The 20,459-nt window shown below is 40.7% G+C and overlaps 1 protein-coding gene across 4 annotated transcripts in view; it reads right to left on the bottom strand.

Moving 5' to 3' along the window:
• The window catches only part of NFKB1 (nuclear factor kappa B subunit 1), a 134,816-nt gene that overhangs the window by 50,512 nt on the left and 63,845 nt on the right, over positions 1-20,459 (bottom strand). For all 4 annotated transcript variants that reach the window (XM_080687780.1, XM_080687779.1, XM_080687778.1 and 1 more), the window contains one exon: positions 8,112-8,260. In XM_080687780.1, the coding sequence (XP_080543906.1) occupies positions 8,112-8,260 (149 nt within the window). The remainder of the gene's footprint in view (positions 1-8,111; positions 8,261-20,459) is intronic.

Below are 20,459 nucleotides of genomic sequence, written 5' to 3' on the forward strand. Positions count from 1 at the left end.
GGGGAGGGCAGTTTGGGGCGATCGTGTTGGCAGGGGAGCAGTTAGGTGTTAATCAGGCCGGCAGGGGAGCAGTTAGGGGGTGATCAGGCTGGCAGGCAGAAGTGGTTGGGGGCAATCAGGCAGGCAGGCAGGTGAGTGGTTAGGAGCCAGCAGTCCTGGATTGTGCGAGGGATCCCAGATTAGAGAGGGTGCAGGCTGGGCTGAGGGACATCCCCCCCACCACCAGTGCATGAATTTTGTGCACCGAGCCTCTAGTAACATATATATTTACATATATATATATATATAATATAGTTATACATATATTTATTTCAAAACACACACAGAATATATGACACAACCGCACAAAAGCCAAGATAAAAGAAATGAAAGTTTACTCTTCAAAAGTACAGTATAGGGAATATAGTCAATAATATTGTAGTAACTATGTATGGTGTCAGCTGGGTGCTAAACTTATTAGGGTGCTCATTTCATAAGATATATAAATGTCTAATTACTATGTTGTTCACCTGAAACTAATATAATATTGTATATCAACTATAATTAAAAAAATTATTCAAAATGAATACTATAAAATTAAACTTTAAAAAGGATGGAAATTGATTTTGACAAAAAAAGAAAGTATACTGCTCATATACTATACATGAAGAGATGTAATGTACTTAAAGTTAGACTATATTAAGTTTACTAGTAAGATGTATACTATAAACTAACTGCTAAAAATACAAAAAGTTATAAACCAAATGGGGGTAAAATGAAATCATAACAAATAATTAACCTAAATGAAGGCAGAAAAAGAGGAACAAAAACAGATGTGACTATCAGAAAACAAACAGCAAGATGATAAATCTGAACATAGCTATATCAGTAATTGGATTAAATATAAATTATTTAAGTTCCCCAATTAAAAGGCAGTGTCAAATGGAGTAAAAAAGTATGACCCAACTATATACTGTTACAGTGTATATTTACTTTGAACATAAAGACAAAAATAGGTTAAAACTAAAGAATGGAAAAAAATGTTCCAAACTAACATTAATCAAAAGAAAGTTAAACTGCTATATTAATATCAGTTTAGGTAGGTTTTAGAGCAAAGAATATTACTAGGGATAAAAAGGATCAGTTCATAATGAAAAAGGGATTGATTCATTAGGAAGACATAAGAATCCTAAATGTTTATGTATCTAATAAAAGAGATTCACAATATAAGCAGCAAAATCTTACAGAACTGAAAGAAGAACTAGGTATATCTATAAATATAGTCAGAGATTTCAACACCCTCTCTCAATAATTGATAGAACAAGTAGGGAGAAAATTAGTAAGGACATGGAAGACTTGAACAACACTATCAAACAACTTGACCTAATTGACATTTATGGAACGTTGATTCAACTTGACCAGGTTAATCATTCTTTTTAAGTACCCAGAATCATTTACCAGGTCAGAACATAGTCTGATCCATAAAAAAGTCTCAATAAATTGAAAAGGATTCAAATCATACCAAGTATTCTCTTATCACAATGGCACTAAATCAGATATCAATAACTGAAAGATTGTCTAGACAGGAGTATATTTAAATTAAGACTGGCTATGTAATAATTGTTGAAGTTGGGTGATGGGTACAAAGAATAGATCAATTATATTCTTTCTACTTTTGTATGTGTTTGAAAGTTTCTATAATAAAACGTAATAGAAAATGAAGAGCAGACACTATTATTAGTACATGCACCTTAAAAAAATTGAGAATCATAAATGTTAAATACATGGGATGCAAAATGGCACAGCCACTTTGGAAAACAATGTAGCAGTTTCTTATCAACATAAATGCATCCCTAAAATACCACTAAATATTTACCCAAGCCCAAGAGAAATAAAAACTTATGTTCACACAAAAACTGTTTTTGTCATAAAAAAAACTAGAAACAAACCAAATGTTTTCAACAGGTGGATGGCTAAACAAACTGTGATACACCGATACAATGCAAAACCATGTAGAAACTAGGAGGAACAAACTACTGATACACACATCAACCTGGAGGAATCTCAAATACATTATGCAAAGTGAAAAGCCAGATTTAAAAATGCTACATGTTGTATGATTCCATTTGTACGTCGTTCTGGAAAGACTAAACTATAGGGCTAGAAATCAGATCAGGGGTTGTCAGGGCCTGGAATGGGAGGAGGGGTTGATTCCAAAGGGGCAAGCAGAGACTTTGGGGGATGATGGAACTGTTCTATACCTTGACAGTGGTGCATATACGAGTATTTGTCAAAATTCATAGAACTGTTCACTTTAAAGGTTTATATTACAGTCTTTAAATTATACTTCAATAAAACCTGACAAAAATAAAAAAAGAAAGGTTTTGACAGCTAATAAGACCAAGACTACAATCCTGTTTCTTACTCAAAATGCCATGTTCTTCCACACCAGTGGTTTTCAAAGAGAAATCTCCAGACAAGCAGTATCAGCATTACTTCAGAACTTATTAAAATGTAAATTTGGGGGCCCTGTCCCAAACCTACTGAATGAGAAACTCTGAGGGTGGGGTTCAGCAACTTGTGTTTTAACAACTCCTCTGGGAGATTCCCAATCACCCTAAAGGTTGAGAACCACTGCTCTATACTATTCGAGACCAAAGGGATCAGCATCTCTGGGAGTAGGGCTGGCATCAGTATTTTTATAAAGTGACCTAAGGTGGCTTTAATTCACAGCCAGGTTTGATATCCTCTGCACTGGGCCAGATGTTTCCAGCATCCTCGACAGCTGGGGACTGCTGCTATCCTCTGGGAAGGTTTGAATCCCAGTGTCATTGGGTTGGGATTCTAAAGTTGCCCCTTTACCTGCCCAAAATTCCTCTCAGGACTCAAACACTGACTTCAGAGCTCGCATAAGATTTAAAAGCAGTCTACATATTTTGGAAATTAATCCCTTAGCAGATGTATCATTGGCAAGTATGTTGTCCCAAACAGTGGGCTCCCTTTTCGTTTTGTTGATGGTTTCTTTTGCTGGCAGAGCTTCTTATTTTGATGTAGTGCCATTTGTTTATTTTCTCCTTTGTTTCTTTTGCCCTAGAGGTATTGGTAAATATATTGCTACCAGAGATGTCTAAGATTTTGCTGCCTATGATTTGTTCTAGGATTTTTATGGTTTTATGACTTACATTTAAGTCTTTTATCCATTTTGAGTTTATTGTTGTATATGGTGTAAGTTGGTGGTCTAGTTTCATTTTTTTTGCATGTACCTGTCCAATTGTCCTGAGTCCATTGTATGCTCTTGTCTCCTTTGTCAAATATCAATTGAACGTAATGGCGTGGGTCTATTTCTGAATTCTCTGTTCTGTTTCATTGATCTATATGACTATTCTTGTGCCAGTTCCAGGCTGTTTTGATTATAGTGGCTTTGTAGTATAACTTGATATCTGATATTGTGATTCCTCCAACTTTGTTCTTCTTTCTCAAGATTGCTATAGTTATTCAGGGTCTTTTTTGGTTCCATGTAAATTTTTGGACTATTTGTTCTAGCTCTGTGAAATACGTCATTGGTATTATAATAGGGATTTCATTGATAACAAACAATCCAATTGAAAAATGGGCAAAGCACCTAAATAGACACTTCTCCAAAGTAGACATACGGATGGCCAAAAGACATATGAAAAATGCTCAAAGTCACTAATCATCAGAAAGATGCAAATTAAAACAACAATGAGGTATCACTTCAAATCTGTCAGAATGGCTATCATTAATAAATCAACAAATGACAAGTGCTGGCAAGGATGTGGAGAAAAGGCAACCCTAATACACTGCTGATGGGAATGTAGACTGGTGCAGCCACAATGGAAAACAGCATGGAGTTTTCCTCAAAAAATTAAAAATGGAATTGCCATTTGATGCAGTGATCCCACTTCTAGGAATATATCCTAAGAAACCCAAAACACCAATCAGAAAGAATGCACCCCTGTGTTCATTCAGCACAATCTGCAATAGCTAAGACCTGGAAACAGCCCAAGTGCCCATCAGTAGATAAGTAGATTAAAAAACTGTGGTACAGCCAAAACCGGTTTGGCTCAGTGGATAGAGCGTCGGCCTGCGGACTGAAAGGTCCCAGGTTCGATTCCGGTCAATGGCACCTAACTTGGTTGCGGGCACATCCCCAGTAGGAGGTGTGCAGGAGGCAGCTGATCGATGTTTCTCTCTCATCGATGTTTCTAACTCTCTATCCCTCTTCCTTCCTCTCTGTAAAAAATCAATAATATATATATATATATAAAAAAAAAAACTGTGGTACATTTACACAATGGAATAATACACTGCTATAAAAAAGAAGGAATTCTTACTCTTTGAGACAGCCTGGAGGAACCTGGAGAGTATTATGCTAAGAGCAATAAGCCAGTCAGAGAAAGACAAGCATCACATGATCTCACTTATATGTGAAATCTAATGAACAAAATAGATCCAGAGACATAGAAGCATGGAACAGACTGACAAATCTCAGATGGAAGGTGGGGGTGGGGAGAGATTAACGAAAAAACTTATATGCATATATGCATAACCCACAACAGACAATAGTGAAGGCCTGGGGAGGGGTACAGGGTGGCAGGATTAATGGGAAAAAAGGGGACATCTGTAATACTTTCAACAATAAATATAAATTTAAAATAAATAAATAAAAGAAGTCTACAAACAGTGTCTGTAAAGTAATTTGCTTAAGATATTCTGGATATAAATATATTTGTTGGATTTCCAGTGTAAAGCTTGTCAGTTCCTTGCCATTTTGACACTGTTCATAATTTCTTTGGCCCACAAGAATTTAAATTTTTTGATATATAAAAAAAGCAGCCTCTAACTCACACCCTAATTTGGAAGTTGGATACTTACAATCTTAGTCCATACTTTGCCTGTTTTCTCCAAACACTTCTTTTGTGTGTACTAAGGCTGACCCAGATGAAATTGCCAATTATTGATTGTTTTTGGACCCTCAAAAACAATAATTTAATATGGTCTGCACTAACTCCTTGAGGGAGGCCACATTCCGCTTTTGCATTTTAAAAAATTATATATCTACTTCTAGTGCTTACTAATTGGTATATGCCATAAATTTTAGTTTAAAAAAAAAAGACTTCACATCTCTAAATTAGGGTTGTCAGGAAGCAAACAGAGGGTGTGGTGATTATTGGTGAGGATAGTTGCTTAAGGCAAAGTCAAACAACAGTTTCTATTGCCTGAAAATTTCAGAGAACCAAAATGTTGTTGAACCAGATTGTTGATATTCAGGGTTAAAAATATAATACCAAACTAAGATTATATTTATGAGGACCAGCACTAAAGACTAACTAAATAAATGAATAAGAAATATAAAGGCAAAATTAAAGCTAACTAAAAAAATTTAAAAGGGCAAATCCCTCAAGTTAAAGCAATCAAACCCACAATCATGAATATTTTAATAAAGATAAAATATATTTGAAAATTAAGTTTTACTGAGAACCCCAAAGAAAGGCAATTCTTTTGGTTTTAATAATTTAAAGGTTATTTATCTTCTCAGTGTCCCTTTTAATATAACTTTTTTGATGTGTTGGATCAGTGCCCTGCTTGTAAATCTACCTTTGGCCTAAGCTATATTATTGAAAACAGGTTATCTTCCATTTCTAGTATTGACAAGTCTAAGGAATAACGCTGGCTATCTTCCTAAATTTCTCTATGTGCTCTTCTTACCTACATGTTAGAACTAAATAATAATCGATGACATACCACAAATACATATGTGGCAAGTCTGCTCATGTTACTCCATAACATTAGGTAAAGTCAGTTTAGTCTAGAATAATGGAGATGTAAAAAGCCTGGAGATGAATTCTGTAGCTCAACACATATTTTAGAAGGGAAGAAATTCAAGTTCTCAAGAAGTCATGCAAATGGTCCCCAGTCCAGTCCAGCCAGGGTGGCTCAGTGGTTGAGCATCGACCTATGATCCAGGAGGTAACGGTTTGATTCCGGTCAGGGCACATGCCTTGGGTTGTGGGCTCAATAGCCGGTAGGGGGTGTGCAGGAGGCAGCTGATAGATGTTTCTCTTTCATCGATGTTTCTATCTCCCTCTCCCTGTCCCTTCCCCTCTTTATAAAATCAATAAAAACATATTTAAAAAAATTATCCCCAGTCCTACTGTTGAGAGTGACAGAAATGAAAAGAGAATTCTGGTTTCCAAACTACTAGCATGACATTTTTTCAACTAAAATGCAACAGGTTCTAACATTGGAAACTGAGAGAGAGAGAGAGAGAGAGAGAGAGAGAGAGAGAGAGAGAGAGAGAGAGAGAAATGAATCATGAAGGAAATACTGCATTTTGGGAACTATTTTAAGCAAAAGTTTCTGTTAAAAATCAAATTACAAAGGGAATACCAATGTTTTGCAGAACACTGAACAAGAGGCTACTGAGTCTATTGAAACTCTCAAGTGGCATCTCTGGATTAAATTTCTCAGGGAAATTGTATAGGGTTAGGAAGTCCTACGGCACTATGACCAGACACCTTGATGATCAAATTTAGGAACTTAGATGGTCAAAATGTTTGTTGAATGAATGAATGAATGAATGCAGTGTGAATGAATGTGTTCTCCCAACTACTGAACCCCACACTCCAGCACTGCAAAAGAGTAAAAGATTTCCTCACTTGCCTTGGAAACGGAATTTACTTAGACTCTGCTGTAGGTCCCCAAATAAATAGCCATTAGTTCCTTCGAGAATCCTGAAAGGTTACTAAACTAAACCACAGAAACACCAAATTACAGACAACATACTGCAAGTTTTATAATAACAAATACTATTAGTAGGGAACTTCATCCATAATTTCCTCTAAAGGATATGATTATCACACAGATTAAACAGGACCAACGAGAATAACACTTCAAACTGACAGCAGCCTATTGGGGTAAATCTGCAGAAACACTAAGTGATCAATTTGTCTGAAACTCTGACAGTCACCCAGCATTTCAGAGCTCTCACAGGTCAGTCAGGAACTGCAAGGCTATTCCAACACTGACCATGAACCAACCGTGACACACAACAGGAAACAGGCCAGTCTTTCAGGAGGATGTTGAAACAAGTTTATATAAAGCACAGTTGAATTTTTCAAATCAATTTAAGCTTCTTCCTCCAATCTAGAGTCCTTTTTTTTCTAACATCAAAAGCATCAGATTTTAGTGACTTAAAAGAAAGCTCTCTCTCTAGGTTTTTCACACTTGAATATTTTCACAGTCAAACAAAGAAATGCCTAGGAACATGAAAGCTCGGCCTCCCCAATAACAAATGACTTGAAACTTGATCGGAATTCAAAGCCTGAAATGCTACCATCAGCTTAATTACAGTTGACTTAAGCAATTCCTTTCTTTTGAGTGAACAGTCCAGATTAACTGGGATTATATCACAAAATATTTAAACCAGTATTAGGAAACCCTGAAAACTATTTTTAAAAATAAAATAAAATAAATTTAAAATTTCTTACTGCTTTTGGACTGAATTTATTTTAATACTTCTTTCGCTGGTTGACCAACCTTAAATGAAGAAGTCACTTGGTATTTACATTTCAAGTCTAATTAATGCCAAAAACAAATTTGCATTCCTTGACTTCTTACCTGTGGCACACTCCCTAAGTAGCACAGAACTGAAATAATATTTATCTATCCACTTCATGCTCAAAATGTTCACACTATAAATCCAGAGTCAATACTCCATTAAAGGAATCATCAAGAGTATAAAACCATTCATAAAGTGTTGATTTCTGATATAATTATTCTTTCTAACTTGCTCTTATCTTTATTTCCAGAAGAAAATTTTTTGCTAAAAGTGGCACAAGATCAAGTGGCCATGTAATCTATCAGCCACTTCTGACAGGGAAAGGAGGTGCTATAAGTAATGAGGCCAGGACCACAGGTGCAAACTGGGCTGCATCAGGGAAACCAGGCATGTGGATACTGTATGCCTCAGAATCCAAGAGAGGGCACACGTTTTCATTTCCAGCCTTCTGAGGGTCGTGGAAAGACCCCTAATAAAGAGGGCCTTTTCAGTCCAAGTCTTGGGTGCCATGTTCTATCTGCTCTCCATGGCATCACATCCACTCACTTACCCGACCACCATGTCCTTGGGTCCAGCAGTCACGGTGCAGATCCCGTCCTCACAGTGCTTCCCCACCAGGCTGTGTGCATGCAGGTGGATGCTTTTTCCATTTGTGACCAGCTGAACAATAACCTTTGCAGGTCCCATATAGTTGCAGATCTATGTAAAAAGCACATTTTAAAAGTGAGTACATCAGATGAGTGGATTAAAAAACTGTGGTACATCTACACAATGGAATACTATGCTGCGGTAAGAAAGAAGGAATTCTTACCATTTGCAACAGCATGGATGGAACTGGAGATCACTATGCTAAGTGAAATAAGCCAGTCAGAGAAAGATAAATACCACATGATCTCACTCATTTATGGAATATAATGAACAACATAAACTGATGAACAGGGACAGATCCAGAGACAGAGAAGCATCGATCAGACTGTCAAACCTCAGAGGGAAGGTAGGGGAGGGTGGGGCTAAGGAGGAGAGATCAACCAAAGGACTTGTATGCATGCATATAAGCCTAACCAATGGACACGAACACCAGGGGGGTGAGGGCATGAGTGTGGGAGGGGGTTAAAGGGTTAATGGAGGGATGAGGACATATATGTAATACCTTAATCAATAAAGAAATGTTAAAAAAATAACAAAATAAAAGCAAGCCAGATTCTAAAACAAACAAACAAACAAACAAACAAAAATCAGATTTCTTGAAAAATAAATAAATAAATAAAAGTGAGTGCACCTGACTCTATTGCAGTATAGAAAATGCTTAGGACAAGCCAGCAAGTATAAAAAATAGGCTCTGTTTTTAAAAATATGTGATGAACAAATGATGGGATGGAAATACATCAAAATGCTAATGGTGGTTGTTTTGTGTGTGGAGGATCAACTATTTGGTAGCAGACCAAATATAATACAGTCTGTACTGTTGAAGTTGGAATAGCACATCTTTAGGATGCTGTGTAGCCACGAAGCACCCTCTTCCTACTAACCAAGAATACATTTTCATCTGCACTTTCATCACAATTTTCAGTCATAAAAGCTGGGTAAAAGATCTGTCAGAAGGGAACTGGGATTGATGGAGAATAGAAATCAAGGGAAGGAGTGATGCGAGCAGGCGCAGTGCATCCTGTGTCTCTGCCATGAGATAGGCAGGAGAGTCTTGCCAGGGACCTGGCTCTGTAGGTTGTCAATGGACACCCCAGCTCACAGACTAGGGTTGCAGTGATTGGTTAGGAAACTTGAGCCTGGCACTCTCTGCTATGAGCTCCGATAACTGAGTTACAGATGCCCAGATCATAGTACTTTTCTTTAATTCAAGTAAGTGCGCTTCCAAGGTGCAAATCTTTCTATCTGACACCTATTGAGCTCTTATTTCATAAAATCAGGTTTTCCCATTTAAGGTAATTTATCTTTTTTATTGTTATATCATTAAAATGATAATTCCACTAAAAAGGAAACAGCAAGGGGATGATTACATTTTAAGCAAAGGGAGTTTGGACAACCTTTCTCCTCTAGTTGTTCCTCAAACCCCTAGAGCAGACCATAGGTTCCTTCTTTGAGAGAGTCCCAACACTAAACTCATATTAACAGAAAAGACCAATGGCTTTAGTTTTTACTTTCCCAAATCCTATGAATCAGAATCCTGTCATAAATTCAGCCAAACTGTTAGAAATACATTGTAACTCCTCAAAGGGTGACCATCCATCTTAGTTTGCTCAGAACTGAGAGGGTTTCCTGGTACACAGGACTTTCAGAGCTAAGAGTTGGTCATCCTATCTCTGAGACTCATACTGGCTCTTTTCGAGGAAGTGCATGACCTAAATCCAGGGTCTCTCAACTCTACAATCATTAGAAATATTTTAATCTGCACAAGCAGCCTTTAGCTCAGGTGGGGAAACAAGTGGACAGGAATCCCATCTGGTGAACTTAAGGAAGAACCTACATTTGCCAATAAAATTTCTTGGGAACAGACTTTCAACCAGTCTGCTTCTACTAGCATATCACCAAACAGATGCAGATTTCCTTGATGCAGGGTTTCATTAAGATTTTTCAGGATGGCTCCCCACCCCCCCGCCCCCGCAATCCCCCCAATCCAATCTCTCCTTGCAAGAATTGGTAAATTGATATGAGCTGGGATTATTCCCCAGGAGGTTTTGGGGGAGAGACTACCCTCTAACCAACAGTGTGGCTCCACTGGAAACCTTAGGGCTTCTCTGCCTAAACCTTAACTCAGAGCTGCGGCAAGAGGGCAAGAGTTTGCTTCCGAATCCTCTAACAGGCCTTCCCAAGGACCACAGCCACCTGTGGGTGTGGCCTCCCGTCCTTGTAGAGCCAAGCTAATCACAAAAAATATTTACAATTAAGTCAGGTTTTGACCACCTCAAAGCACAAATAAATAATTTCTTAAACAGGCATAGCATTTAAAAAGCCCTCTGGGCATAACACTAATTATGAACTTAATGCTTTACCTTTTATAAAGGCAGAAAGCCTTTGCCCCTTCAGGACAGGACAGGGGATGGAAAGTACTGGGTTTGCTCCAAAGTTGGCTGTTGTCCCTACATACTCCCTGGATCGTTGAGGCCAGTTTTGTGCGTTTGGTGCTGACATCTGAAGTTGGTCTTTGTTAGGAGGACACACTCCACAGGGGCTTCTTCAGTGGTAAATGAACAGTGGAAGCAGCACTAGATAGATCATGTAATCCCACTTTTTAAGTGCACTAAGCACAGAAATGCAACAGTGTAAGGCATGATGAAATGCTTCACTTGGGTGAAATCAGGCAGGCTTTCCACCAAAGCAGGACAACAGAAGGAATCCAGTGATGAAAGCCCAACCACTTTGAATATCTGGGCCCTTCAACGTCATCACTAGGAAGGAATCAGTCACTGAAGGGAAGAGGTGGGAGGTGTCTCCCAAAAGTACTCACATATTTTCTTTCTATGACTTCACGATTAAAGGGTGGCAAGAATGAGGAACTGGGTAGTCTCTGAGGAAAGGTACCTGAAAAATTTGCCGATGACTAATGCGCTGAGCCATTTGAAAGAGTTCAGGTCGGCATGGCATCATCTGGTTTTTACACAGACCACAGAGCAAGGACAGGGAGGCCCCTGGGTTTTGTGGACTTTCCAAAATACTGACTGAGAGAAGAAAGCTGAAGTGTGAGACAGAAAACACATGATACTGTTTTCAGGTTATATGGCAAAATGGATTCTAACATTGAGGGGAGAGGGGAGGGTGTGATGTACTTTATAAAATGCTAGGATAGCTGAGAGCTCTTTGCAGTTGATTCGGAAATTCCTTTGTTTTATGGAGAATGTGACTCCTTTTATTCAGCCTCCCTCTTATGTTTTTGAATAGCATTTCCCTTGGAAGTTAAGTTTATAGAAAGCAACTGTATCTTCCAGAAAGGTGGAATCATTTTTGAAAGAGTCTGAACATAGCAGGCTCTTAATTAAACACTAATGGCTCAAACACAAGGTAAGTTTTCAGTTACAGACAAGGAGACACAGATGACAACTTGAGTAATCAGCTATCAAGGGGGCATTGTAAGTGCAAGTACTTGAGGGGCAGACGAGCTGGGTTTAAGGACAGGTCTATCATTTACTAGCTGTGGCCTTGGGCTGTGTTCAATTCCTCATCTGTAAAATGGGGATAATAACAGGACCTTACAGGTTTCTTGTGAGGATTAAATAAGTTAATGCATGTAAAGTCTTTGGATCGCTGACCAGTAAGTAACAATAGTGCACAAGTGTTACCTATTACCTTTTTTACTACTACTAGAGGCCCAATGCACGAAGATTTGTGCAAGAATGGGCCTTCCTTCCCCTGGCTGCTATAACCGCCTTCGCTCCGGCCAGAGCTGCCTTTCTGCCTTCCCACACTGCCCAGAGGCTCGGCTCCTGTGTATGCAAATTAACCCACCATCTTTGTTGGGTTAATTTGCATACTCACTCCTGATTGGCTGGTGGGCATTGCAAAGGTATGGTCAATTTGCATCTTTCTCTTTTATTAGTGTATATAATGTACTTCTCTACCCAGAGATCTTTAAATAATACAACTGCCCTGAGATAATGTTTAAAAAAAAATCCTGTCTAAAGGCAGGTGGTTAGTATAAATGACAAATTAAGGCCCCTTTTATCCCTAGGGTAAATCTTTTTTCCAGAGTGTCATATTTTATTGGGCTTCGTTAATTTTCTAGTAATAATTATGTTACTATAGTAACAGCTGCCCTTCTTGGGGGCGCTCAGGATTCTGTGGCTTCCTTGATGAATTAAATGTTTCTTCCAGGAGCTTCATGACTCAATACCTACTGATGACCACAGGCTAGATCTGCTTTTTGAGTAAGAAGTAGAAACCAAGGTCTCAGATAATACCAAACTTAGTCAAATCACTTCCTTTTATTTAAAAAAACTCTGCCATGCTCTGGCTGAGTACATGACTAAGAGAAGTTGTCTAGAATTTTCTGGGAATCAGAATGTGAAGTGACCAGTTTGCTTGCTAAGTAAATGTGACCCTATCACTCTGGCAGAATGTAGAGTCAACATGAAGGTAAGACGTGACACATGAAGTAGTTCTTTTTCTGCTTAGTTTTCCTCATGAAGTGATGATAATGATGATGGTAATTAAAGAAGAGGTAGAGGAAAAAAGCAATGTGGTTAATTCCAAGAGCTCAGAGGCCAGGCTGCTGGGCTCAAATCCCTCTGCTGCCACTTATTAGCTGGGTCAACAGGGAAAGATGGTTAACATCTCTGGATATCAGTTTCTCCACCTCTATATGAAAGTAGTAACACACTTGATTTCATAGGATTGTTTTGAAGGATTAAATGAGCTGATACAGTGCTTGGAACCTAATGGGATTAGCAATCTCAACTATCAACTCTCCTATCCTCACTGATAACCAAAATGTGTCCATTTATTCAATGATTATTTATTAAGCCCCTGTATGTTTCATGCCCTGCAGTAAGTGAGGGAATGAAGGGATACAGAGTGAGTGCAAAGCAGACACAGCCCCTGTTTTGAGGGGAATTAGAGTAGGACCAATAATAATCAGAGAATCTCACAAATAAATGCAAATGCATAACTGTGAAGCACTGACAAAAGACATACTGTATGGATTTGACTGGGTCAGGAAGTCTGAGCAAACTTCCTGAAGGAGGAATGAGGGCTGAGCTCTGGAAGAAGAACAGGCGTAGAACGAGGGAAGAGGTGAGTAGGAGCCGAGGGGTTTGAGAACAGCATTCGGACAGGAAGAGCAGCACGTGCAAAGGCTCTGTGGTAAGTCTGCTTATTCGTTAAACTCGCCCCCACTTCTCAGTTTCCTTCAGTGGTTCCTACCCCCTGAGGTTGTCCCTTCCTTCTCTTTTCTACCTAGAACCACCCATTTCTCAAGGGTAAGACCTAATTCTCAGTCTTCCATGACACACTCCTCACCACTTTAGTCCACAAAACCCCACTTCTGTCCCTTTCTTTGGGACTATCATTAGAGCAGGACAGGAAAACTACAGGCAACTTACTGCGACGAGAAGATGATAAAACCAGGTGGCAACCACAGGGTTCTTGTCTTACCTCCCTTGCTTGTTAAATGCCCAGAGTGCACACATCTGTATGACCTGACTTACTGTTTTTATGGAAGGAAAGGGAACATGTTAACTCAGCCAGTTTTCACATCAGCCCTGTGGACGTCCGCAGTGGTACCCCATTCCACAGCCAAGGAAACTGAGGCACATGAAGACGAAGTGAACCGCCATCTTTCCTATAACTGGAGTGAGTGGGTAGCCCTTTAAACGCGGGTGTGTACACCTCCAAAGCCCACTCACATTTTGTATTATACTGGGTACCACTTGGCTTGATCACTTTTATTCCCCTCTGTCCAGTCTGCCCAACGTTTTGTACTTCTCCTTTGCCTAGCACAGTGTTGGTACATGAAAGCGATTCTTGAAAAACCTGTTTTCTGGGTTTTGTTGGTGTGTGTGGTGAGAAAGAGGTCTCAGAGATTGTTGGGAGGTGGCAGAAGAACACTCTTTCAAGGAACCCTCCTTCATAAAAAGCATCATGTCACAGACATTATTCAACTACGCATGGAGTCTTCTCTGTTAGGCTGCAAGTTAGAATATAATAGGAAGAAGGAGAGGGTGGGGAAGAGAAGAGTGAGAGGGGGAATGGGGAGGGAGAAGAAGAAGAAAGGAAAATAGAAGAAAGAAAAGAACATTGTCATAACCTATTTTCTTTCAGTGATAAACAAACACTAAGATTTTATGGTTTCTCCTGTGTTGAGCACCCAGGAAGTACAGAATAACTTTTATTAAAGAAGAGCGTTACAGAACCATGTCTAACACAGTTTCTGGTGCAGAGCAGAAAGATGCTCAGTAAAGTTAATTCTTTCTTTCTTTCTTTTTTTTTTAAAGGCAGGGGATTTCAGGTTGAGCCAATCTGGGATCAAATCCCAGTTCTTTCTTTTTCCAGCTCAGTGGCCTCTCTGAACCTCACGCTCCACATCTACCACATGGGCCAACAACGTGACCCGGGAGGCCTGCGGCGGGGCTGCACAGTGCCTGGCCCATGGCAGGTCCCGAAGAAGCACCAGTGTCTTTCCTTCTCTTTTATGTATGAGTAGCCTGCTTCACCCCTGGCCTCTCAATGACCCTGTGAGGTAGACAGTGCTGGCAGGATCATCCCCATGTCGCAGAGAAGGAAACAGAAGTTCGGACAAATGAACAAGTGACATGCCACAAGGTCAGACAGCCATGACACAGAGGACCTTGGGATGGAAGGGTGGTGCTCCCAGCAAGGTGGCACGACAGGAGAATACCCTCTGCAACCCACTCACTGCTGACAAAAGTGCTCCTGATCTCTGCTGATTCGTCCCCATTCTTTCACCTTGTTTAACGCCCCTACTTTTTTGAACAGCACAGACAGTGCAGTTGTTAGGCTGGGATTAGAAGGGCAAACTGTGCCATTAAATACAACAAAATGGGCTAAGAGGGTCTCATCAACTAGGCAACGAAGACAAATAAAATCTGTGTGTACATATAACTCTGCTTTGACAGTTTGTGTTTTCTGTCATACTTTGACCTGGAATTACTTTTTTGTTGATGTTCTATATTCAGTTTCATTACATAAAATATAGCTTTTTATAAATGATGCTTCTTTCAGAAAATTGAGGACCACTGTTGTTACCTCCAAAAATTGCTAGGGACTTGGACCTCAACAGGTGCCATTACCTCATTAATAACCTACAAATAAATCCTTACCCTTTGCATGGCCCAGTTATCCATGGTTGCTAAAGAATATGGGAATGAGTAGATAATTTGTAACTTATGGAGGAATCGTGCTACACGTTTATTTATAAGCCACTTGTTCGGGACGCTTGGGTTTATGCTTAACAGAAAATAAAGTTTAAAATAGTGGTATTCTGGTACCATTTCTTTTCTACATCTCTTTCCCCCCTTACTACACTATGCGTATTCTCAATTTTTTTTTCCCTGAACAAAGCATAAAATAGATATCTAGTCAGACCTCCAAAAGACATCCCAAGTTGAGTTTTTGCTCCTAACTACGTTTCCTGTGCGCACGCCTGCCCCACAGCCCTGAGTGATCCCGTTCAAGTCAGGTCATGCCAGTCTCCTTACTCTGCTCAATGTCCTCCCATTGAATGATTAGTACAAGGGGACTCATTATATTATTCTCTGTATATATGACTAACATCTTCCATGATAAGAAGTTAAAGAAAAACAACCCCACCCTAGCCGGTTTGGCTCAGTGGATAGAGTATTGGCCTGTGGACTGAAGTGTCCTGGGTTCGATTCCAGTCAAGGGCACATGCCTAGGTTGTGGGCTTGATCCCCAGTAGAAGGTGTGCAGGAGGCAGCTGATCAATGATTCTCTCTCATCATTGATGCTTCTATCTCTTTCTCCCTCTCCCTTCCTCTCTGAAATCAGTAAAAATGTATTTTAAAAAAGAAAAGAAAAACAACCCAAACCCTCCAATGCTTTTCCATCTTAAAAGCCAAAGTCTTGACCACAGCAGACAAGGCCCTGGGCGCTCTGGCCCACCTTTTCCTCTTCGATTTTGTTTCTTGCTAATCCCATGCAGCCACACCAGCCTCCTTGCTGTTCTGGATCTTGCCAGCTCAGCTCCCACCCGAGGGTTTCTGTGTTTGCCGAGTCCTCTGCCTAGCAGCCTCTTTCCCTGGATGTCTGCATGTTCTCTAACCTTCTCCGGGCTTGGCAGGAATGCCATTCTCTCAGGGAGGCTTGCACTGATCACCCATTCCCGGCTAAACTTCCACCCCTCCCACGCTCCAATCCCTGCTTCTCTGCTCTCTCCCCTGCTTTATTTTTCTCCCTGTGTTCATTACTGCTTAATGCTCCACCTTTTACTAATGTTGATTGTTCCCTATCTTCCCCAGGAGAAGAGAGGCTCTAGTGGTTCTCAACCTTTCTAATGCCGCAACCCTTTAATACAGTTCCTCATGTTGTGGTGACCCCCAACCATAAAATTATTTTCGTTGCTACTTCATAACTGTAATTTTGCCACTGTTATGAATTGTAATGTAAATATCTGTGTTTTCTGATGGTCTTAGACAACCCTGCTAGCGGTTCTACAGATCACGACCCACAGGTTGAGAACCGCTAGCAGGGTCGCCTAAGACCATCGGAAAACACAGATATTTACATTACAATTCATAACAGTGGCAAAATTACAGTTATGAAGTAGCAACGAAAATAATTTTATGGTTGGGGGTCACCACAACATGAGGAACTGTATTAAAGGGTCGAGGCATTAGAAAGGTTGAGAACCACTGGAGGGACACCGATTTCTCCCCTGTTATATCCCCAGTGCTTGCAGTATTTGCCATATTGTGGGCATTCAATAATTAATTCTTTAGTGAAGGTGTGATTAAATAACTAAGTCATGATTAAAATGTTATCTGTGGAAGGCAATTTTTCAAAAGAGTTGTGTTAGGTAGGGGGTAGGAATAAGGTAATTATATTCATTCTTTTGTTATTTTGCCTTTTTTTTATAAAAAGGCTAGATCCTGGTGTAGACTCTCAGTAGGCTACTTAAATTAGGATGTGATTATTATACACCCAGCAGAACATTAGCCTAAGTTGGCAGAAGGTGTCTGGGTGGGGGCTCTGAGGGGTAGGCATTGTGGCAGCTGTGAGAAAGTGAAGGGAAGGTGACTCTTGAATCATCACCCTTGGAAAACCAAGGTAGCAACTCTCGTCTCAAAGTCCAAGACACCCCCCTGTCTTTCCCTCTTTCCACCCTGCTGCTGTTGCCCAAAAGGCATTCTCCCACTGCACTGAAGTCTTAGTGCCTCACTCAAACATTTTCTCCATTCCTTGCCTTATTATCGCCCCAAGGGACCTAGAATTTACATTTCTGATTCACCCCAATTTCACAGTTCCTCAAACCAGAGGCACTTTCTCTAATGTTCACTCTTGTGACTGACAGAAATGCTCCCTCGCCACCCTCCCCCCCCCCACGCAGGACCTTATCAGGAGCAGTGCAGGGGTACACCTCCAAGATCACAACTGCCGAGCCCCCTTGCAATAAAGAGCACAGCCTCTGCAGTCAGACAGACCTGTCCTGAATCCTGGCTCCTCCCACTGCTAGCTGTGCGCTCCTGGGCACATTGCTTCACTTTTCTGACTTGTTTCCCACCTGTAGAATGTGAATACAACTACACACTCGTCCAATTTTCACGAGGATTAAGAGAGATAATTTCAAGTGTCTAGTACAGTTCTTGATACATAGCAGGTTCAAAATAAACAACTATGCTTCTTGTTTCTTCATGCCTTAAGCATGTATTTGTAGTTGAGATTCCTTCTGACTTTAATGAGAAGACGGAAACCATTGCATGGGACTCTCTTCAATTGCTCTTCTGCTTACTATTACCCAGGCTCAGATATCCTTTCCTCATTCAGAGAAATGGAGAGTTTTTCCCTTTTCCAGGGCTAACCACTCTGGTCTGGCCCTTAATGCCATACTTATTCCAGACCTCCTTGAATTACCCTCCTCTTGTCCAGAAATCCTTCTCGTTAGCCCACAAAACACTTAAACTCTTCTCTCTTACTCTGAACAATCCCTTTCCTGATAATGATGATGGCATCTGTAATGGTTATCATTTATTGAAACCTATGGGCCAGGCACTACACCAAGACCTACAGAACTATTCTTTCATTCAATTTTCTGTATAATCTAATGAGAAAGGTTCTTAAAAGATACTTAAACCTGCTTGAGTGCCATTCTTTTTGTCCTTACCAAGTATGCATGAAGAGCCCTATCACCGATGCTGAAACTCCTACTTAATCCACATCCCTTTGCAAAGTAACTAATCCCCTTAATCCTCAAATGAAAAAATGCTCAAAGGTGATGTTGACTCCATGTTTCCAAAACTACTAGACATTTCTTATTCTTCATCTTAATCTCTCTGGAGCCTGGGACGTGTTACCATTTCCTCCTCACAACTCTCTTCACTGGACACTTCACTGGACACTCCCAAAGAGGCACTCTTCTTCCTCAAAGAGTTTTGTCAGACATCCATTTGGTTCATTTCTAATCTTCACCATGATCACTCTCTTGACACTCTTATTTAGTCTCCAAGATTTAATTATCGACTCCATTCAGATGCTCCTTAATTTAACCCTCATGCACTAATTTCCTTTTAAGCATCTGTAATACATCCAGCTGCTCGCAGGGATCTTCCTGTCCATAACATCTTCACAATTCACGATGCCCAAGACTGAACAAATTGCCTTCCTTCTGAAACGACTCCAACCCCTATTAAATGGAGCACCATCTTCTAAGCAATTGCACCCAAATCCTCCTTTCATCTTGGAGTCCTCTGCTGTCTTCTATGTGTAATCAGTTGCCAAATGTCGGCCAGGTGGCACCCCTACCCCCCGACCTTTGACATATATCCCTTTCCTCTCTTCTCATTGCCTTAGTTTATCGATCTCAGCTCAAACTCTGAGTGTAACTCATGAAGAATCCCTGCAATTCTTTAAACTGGTCATGTGACAGGGTTCACCTCACTAATCTAACTGTGAGGGATGACCTGAGGAGTTTCCGAAAAGTCCCAGGAAAAGGTGAGTACATGAAACCAACTAACATGTGAATTCTACTAACTCTGTGGCTTGAAATCACAGTTAGAAACATCTAACCCTGGCACTATTTTATTTATAAGAGTATTATTATTATTTTTTGCAGCAATTGTACTCCCTTAGGTTTTTTTCAATGAGAAAAGTAGCTTTTGTTTATAGACAGACTGGTGCAGAGATGGTTAATTTTTATAAATTCAATTCACAAGTAAAATTTAACTCTGACATGTAGTTTGCCATTGTGCTGGGGCTGGGACAAGGTGATAAGGTAGGTGGAAAACAACCATCAAAGGTTGGTTCCAGAGATTCAAGATTTATACTCACCTCTTCCCAGAAACAAACTGGAATTACAATGAAATTATAGAGCAATCAACTTGAATAACCAATTGAAGGCTAGATGAAGAGAAGTTTTATAACCAAGGATTTACAGAAGAAGCCACAAGGAGACTGGTAGGAAGGGCAGAGAGATATGAAAAGGGCTGGTCCCACTTGCATGGGCAGGGGCTGAAATTCTGGAAGGATATCTCAGCCACAAAGGTTCCCCTTGAGAAGCCTGGGGTCTTAATCCCAAGCCAGGCTCCCTACCCCAGAGCACCAGAGCCAGGGAGAGGCAACCATATGTCAGGCTGTCAAAATCAGCAGGGATTCTGTCCTCCGGGGAGAGACAGGAGTCTGCTAGAGACACAGGCACCCTCATGAAGGGCCCATATACAAAATCTCATTCACAGTTTGTGGGCTCTGGTGGAGGGAGGGCAGAGCAGACTAGAGTGCATAAGGAGACACTAGAGTTTGTGGCTCTGGGGAGAGAGCATCAGCCCAGGGGAAAGCAATAGCTTCACCCTTTGGCCTCTCTGTAGACCCACCCTGAAGAGCTTGCATTCTCCTGAGGAGTTAGCTGACTGAACCTGGGCTTAGAAGTCTGGGCAGACTCAGGGGGTGTCAGTGACTGAGTTGTGTGGCTTTGGGGTGGAGGCCATTCCCCCCCTTTCCTATGTACCTGACTGGAGCCTCCCCCTCACTAGAGACTGGCTACCCCTATTATCTGGGACCCCAGTGGCCCCACCCTCCCGATTCCTGGTGGTTTCACAGTGCCAAGGTCTGGGAAGAATCCAGGACAGACTGAGTTGTGTGGCTCTGGGATGGGGCCCACTGTCCCCTCCCTTTCCCTAAGTCCCACCGGATACTTCCCCTTCACGGGAGATCCACGATCCCCATCCTCACTACTCTTAGCAGCCCCACCCTGTTGAGATCA

Source organism: Plecotus auritus, assembly GCF_963455305.1.
Source record: "Plecotus auritus genome assembly, chromosome: 1".
NCBI lineage: Eukaryota > Metazoa > Chordata > Mammalia > Chiroptera > Vespertilionidae > Plecotus > Plecotus auritus.